The sequence below is a fragment of the Colletes gigas genome, unplaced genomic scaffold (assembly GCF_013123115.1).
Source record: "Colletes gigas isolate AHSC1104 unplaced genomic scaffold, ASM1312311v1 Colletes_gigas_Sc00004, whole genome shotgun sequence".
Lineage (NCBI taxonomy): Eukaryota > Metazoa > Arthropoda > Insecta > Hymenoptera > Colletidae > Colletes > Colletes gigas.
The window spans coordinates 372932-378625 of NW_025106633.1; the positions used below are offsets into that span (position 1 = coordinate 372932).

The window sequence follows — 5694 nt, forward strand, 5'->3', positions numbered from 1 at the left end:
TCCGAGCACTGGTCTGTCGTCTGGTAACACTGATCTTCTCTCTGCTTAAAAGTCTGGTTGAATTGTCACTTAGATTTCACGTACAATTTAAAACGTGTAAACGTTCGAGCCAAATATATCTCATATCTATTCTATATCGAATTTGTGACGAAACGATGGGCCACGTCACGGTACACGTCATGTTAGCTCGAATCGCGCTGCTCGGTTTCGATTAATCGGTTATTCTCTTTCGAGCGAGTAACGGTGATCGATGCTTGTCATTCTTGACAGTCTTGTCAGATTGTTGTTCGGTTCTAAATTTCGGGAATTGTTTTTAAATTTTTCGTACTATGAAACGTTTCCACGAAGAGGAAAAATCTGTGGACGAAGATTCCAGTGACCCAGTGGCACCCACGAAAATGGCCGTTTCTATTGAAAAACATAACCTGAAAGCCAGACGAAGAAATGTAATTGAAACAGTGAAAATAGATAGAGACTCGGATTCCGAAAGTGATGTCCCGCTCGTAAAAATGTCAAATTCCACAAGGGCATGGTACGATAACGTTATACCGCGAATACCCGATATCGCGGATGTTAGTTCGTCAGGTAAACAAAACGGTGTGTTAAACAGTGAAGACGATAATAGTTTATTGGAAGGTGATTTTGATAGCACAGAGACACTGATGGATAGGGAACGGATGAAAATAAGCGTTATTCGAGGGAGCGTTGATAATCCGAACTTGACATTAGGAGAACTTAGGCTACTGGGTTGCAGTAGCGAGGGGCTTGTAAACGGTATTTTATTGATAGGCTAATCTATTGTTATCAATAAGGAATTTACGTATAAACGATACAATATAATCTACCTACGCATTTTCTCTAACAAAGATAATTAAACGGAATAAATTCGTGCATGGAAATTATCGGATTTAATATTATCGATTCCTTATTGAAAATAATGTTGTAATGTGCAATTGAATCTTAAAATCACGAAGATGATCTGTAGATGGTATACGAAGGGTTCTGTGGCCAAAACTTCTAAGACTGTCCGAAGAAAGTATTTTTTCAATAAACGGATTAGAAACGATACACAATCTTATACCAAACGAAGTCTATCAACAAATATTGAAGGATGTCGCTCGTAGCGGGAGCCATATTTCTCAAAATGCTACGCAACACGAAATGGATCATTTTCACGAACAGTTGACACAATTAATGTGCTGGGTTCTTCACAAACATTCTATGTTAAAGTCAGTACCATTTATTTCTTTATCGTACCAGAGAGCATTCTGTATTTAAATGCTGTCTGGTGATACATAGAGAAACATTACTTCTAGACACGTAGATAATACAAAATAAAATAATACGTACCCAGTTACTACCAGGGATATAACGACATAGCCGCAACTGTTCTACTTGTTATGGGTTTAGAAAAGGCTTTGAATGTACTTGAGGGTATCTCGTTAGAATTCCTAGAAAGATTTATGGAAAGAACGATGGAGAAAGTAAATCAAGAGTTATTTTATATATTTGCACTCTTGGAGAGAGTGCATCCCACTTTGTTGGAACACTTGGAAAAGTTAGTACAAGAATAAGCATGTAACTTTTACATTTACGCATGAGACATTTACAGATATTAAAACTATTTTATGCTATAGCGTAGAGTTATTTCCACACTTTGCATTGGCAGAGTACACGACATGGTACGCGCACAAATATGCGGAAAATAGAAAGTTGTTACATAGATTGTTCGATTACTTTCTCTGCAGTCCTCCATTAATGCCTCTTTACCTAAGCACTGTGATCGTAGCCCATAGAGCAACAGAAATTTTTAATACTACACCCGACATGGGTCATACGCATAAAGTTTTGTGTACCGTGAGTACCGTTTTCCACTGGTTACGTGTAAATAAAAATTTTATTCGATCTCGAGCAGTTCACGCGAGAATTATTTTTATTTATAGTTGCCAGACGATTTGCCTTTTGAAACGCTTTTGATCGAAGCGACAAATTTATATCGTCAGTATCCTCCCGAGTCTATAAGTAACGACGTTACAGAGTATGATCGAAAGAGAAGGTGTAAAGAACAAGAGTGGAAAACAAAAGCGGAAGCGAGCCGTCAGGAAAGAGAGAGGCAACGTCAACTTAAAATTGTGAAACCGGCATCGAGAATACCGTATCGTATTAGAAATTATAAAACCATCACGGTAGTAACAATTTTGGCTCTAGGTTTATATGCATTTCTAAAATCTTCTGGTCTCAACTGACATTAAGAGAATTTGTCTTACTTGAAAAGTAATTTCTTTTTTACGTGTTCGTAAAATAAAACATAATTTTATTTATGTACCATTTGCATGGTATACCAAGATAACAAGAATTAATGGGCATACGAACATAACAGAAGGATGTAATACCACAAAATATATGTGATCAAGAATCGTTGGTAAGCTTGCTCGACGTCGATTGCGCGAACCTGATTTTTTAATATGTAACAAGGAGTATTTTGAGCATTCCTGTGCTGTCTTTATGCTGTGTTTTTTTAAAAAAAAACTCTGACACGAATTTTTGCATATACATTTACTGCGTCAGAAACGTAAAGAAAAAGCACATGCTTACGAGGAAGGAATAATTTCCAAACTAAGAATATTGTGAATGATAAAATAAGGTTTAGGGTACAATGAATGTACATATGGAAAACAGATCTCATTAATAAAAGATCATAATTTTTCAATTTCATTTGTTCTCTTCTCCACCTTCGACTACATTTGTTATGTAACTTTTTATTAGAATTTTAATATCGAATATATATTTGTTTGTAAGTAATTTCTATGTTTAAATAATGTTTTCTTTAAATCAAAGTGTAAATAAAATTTATGGAACTATTAATTAGGGGTGATAAGTAGTTAGTCCGAAGATTGATTTGGCATCGTCGAGAAATTTACTAATTGCGAGTGGTAAGTCGATTTACTGGTAAATCTCGAATAATAGCCTCAAGTAAGCGAAGCAAAACTCGAATTTCGGATTACCTGCACGCTCCTAATGTTAATCCTTTCCAGACAATGATTAGATATATTATGCGGCGCATTTATGTATCGGGAAATTTCTTCTCAAACCAACAAGATAAGATATCTCCAACGTGAGACCGATTGTGTTAAATTATTAACTGTAAGTATGTATTTTTATATTAAAATTAAAAATATTTGTCGATTATGGCGCCCAATTTTTAGTGCTATCTGTCGATAGAAAGAGAAACTATTTTTCAACAAACTTAGACATCCTGCCGTAGATGTCGCTATTTTTTCGTAACATTTCGGCGCCCATCTTGTTTGAAAATCATCCGTTAAAGCATTAAATTATTATTTATTAAATACATATCGCGTTTGGAAAATGAATTTTACAGACATCTAATAAATAATAAGAGTATTAGTCTCACGTGGAATATTTAATATTCATTGAAATCAAACGATATTTGTACATAAACGTTTTCAACTTGGACGGTCAATACTTCGATGTTAAACATCTACAAATAACTTATTTATTATGTATATAAAACTTTGCTTTTAAGAGCGGCACACTTATTGTTTTATTTTCATTTTTTAATATTGACAAACACAAAAATATCGTTGATTGGATTTATATACAAATATATTGAAATGCAACGATAGGTATGTAATGAATAATAATCTGTTTAGCGGAATGGTACCCTACCGGTTGTTTGGCCTCGTGTTGAAAGGAAGTTCAGTAGCGAGCAGCCAAGGGGGTCCCATCGAGGGACTTTTGCAGTTGTCGAGGGGACGACGCGTGCTCAAAGTGCCGAGAGTTTTGACGGGTCAGTAACTCCGAAAATATTTATGTCGTCCCCAACTATTCTTACTCCCGCGACATGGATATTTTCGTCTAATGTTGGGTAACCCCCGTACCAAACGCCGACGCGTTTTCTCGCTTTTCCCCTAATTACAGCGATCCGTCGCGCGGTCGAATCCAACAACGAGATCGAAGGAAGCTCCTCGAATCGATATCGCCGCTACTTCTCGACTCTTCGACTTCGATAGATCGATACGTTAGCGATTGCGACGAGTACAGGGCACGATCCCGCCGAGGGTGGACACAAGCGGAATCGACTGGACTGTACAATGTCGAATGTAGCTTTGCAGGGACGTACCTAGGTACTATGGCGCCTCCGGGACAATACTGACACAGTTGTTCTCTTTTTAACCATTTGGTTTGAGATAGATACATAGTGATGCATAGGTGTTAAATGATACAGCGTTGAGTCAACTTTGTTTTCTTAGATGGAAAACATTAGTTTAGGAGATTTTTTAATTGTAATATTCTGAGTAATGGCGGTACAAGTATTATTAAAATATCTTCTAAACTAACGATTTTTCGTCATTGACATTTCAGTAGTTTTGTGCCAGGAATTACGAGTTGCATCAATTGATACAAAATTAATTGTTATTGCCAATAGTTTCAAATACATTCGAGTGGGTTTATTTAATGTATATGTTATGTTTGGGGGTCCAGGTATTGTCCCAGGCGGCACAAACTGTAGCTACGTCACTGGATTAGTTTTGGCGCGAGGGGGGCAGGTGTTCGTTTGTACTTGTTGGTACAAGAGGAAACGCGATCGTGAGACTGTTTCGTTCCTTCGAATCGACACGGATGGCGGCTTCTTGTTCCAACTTCCGCTAATAACAAGCGGATCCCGAAGGGCGAGGATGGATGCACGTACGAGTCTCCCGAGGGGCTCGTCACGTATGTTTTGAAAACGTGCCGATATCACGGCAAGGCGAGCGCGTCGATACGTGAACTTTACAAGCTTTTCGATTTACCAGTCCAGAAGAGATCTCTTGTTTCCTGTGTTCGCCTCTTTGGTCGTGCCGCCGTCGGCTTTTCGAGGCCGTGTCCATAAATCGACCGGGCCTCCAGCTGTCTCGGTGGACGAGCCGCCCGCGATTAGGGTCGGAAGAAGCGAGGCAGGAAGCTCTTACCGACTTGCACTCACCGTACAACCCAGTCCCCTAGAGATTTTCGAAACGCAATAATTAGAAATAGACATTTCTATTATGCCAACAGGCGCGTTTATGCAAAATTACCCAAGACGAATGCACGTCATGATAGCGATCAGAGAGATTTTCATTTGATTTTTTCTTGAATACTTCTTTTTTGGACAGATTTGTATTTTTAACCAGAATCATATTTCTTTTTTAATTCATCAATCGATGTTTGACGTATTTTCGCTATCACGTTCTGTCGTATCTGCAAAAATAATGAAGATGTTAGGATGACAATACAGGGTGTTTAACCAACCCTGGGAAAAATTTGAATGTGAGATTCTGAAGGCCAAAATAAGACGAAAATCAAGAATATCAATTTGTTGATTGAGGTTTCGTTAAAAAGTTATTAACGTTTAAAGTTCCACCCATACTGAATTTTTTTCTCGAAAATGCGCAGGATTTTGGGGGTATGTGTATTCACCAAAAATGATTGTAATTGACCCCCGCAACCGAAAATAATTTTTCCAGAACGATTTGAAAATTTTTTTTTCGTATCTGAAAATATTTTTTTGTACAAAGTCGAAATTAAAAAATTTCAAATCGTTCTAAAAAAATTATACTTAGTTGCGGGGGTCAATTACAATCATGTTTGGTGAATAGACACACCCCTGAAATCCTATCCACTTTCGAGAAAAAAATTCTTTACTTCGTTACTAAC

At 37.5% G+C, this 5694-nt stretch overlaps 1 protein-coding gene across 3 annotated transcripts; it reads left to right on the plus strand.

Annotated features, from left to right (window-relative positions):
- Positions 1 to 3011, plus strand: LOC122405312 (TBC1 domain family member 20). Of its 3 annotated transcripts, XM_043409962.1 has the most exons (6): positions 1 to 585; positions 655 to 774; positions 986 to 1229; positions 1355 to 1558; positions 1638 to 1857; positions 1944 to 3011. In XM_043409962.1, the coding sequence occupies exons 1-6, from the start codon at positions 330 to 332 to the stop codon at positions 2244 to 2246; spliced, it is 1347 nt and encodes a 448-aa protein (XP_043265897.1). In that variant the 5' UTR covers positions 1 to 329; the 3' UTR covers positions 2247 to 3011. The 3 variants fall into 3 exon arrangements, with proteins under 3 accessions (XP_043265897.1, XP_043265896.1, XP_043265900.1); XM_043409961.1 differs by having other exon boundaries at positions 1 to 774; XM_043409965.1 differs by lacking the exon at positions 655 to 774.
- Positions 3012 to 5694: the final 2683 nt, after the last annotated feature.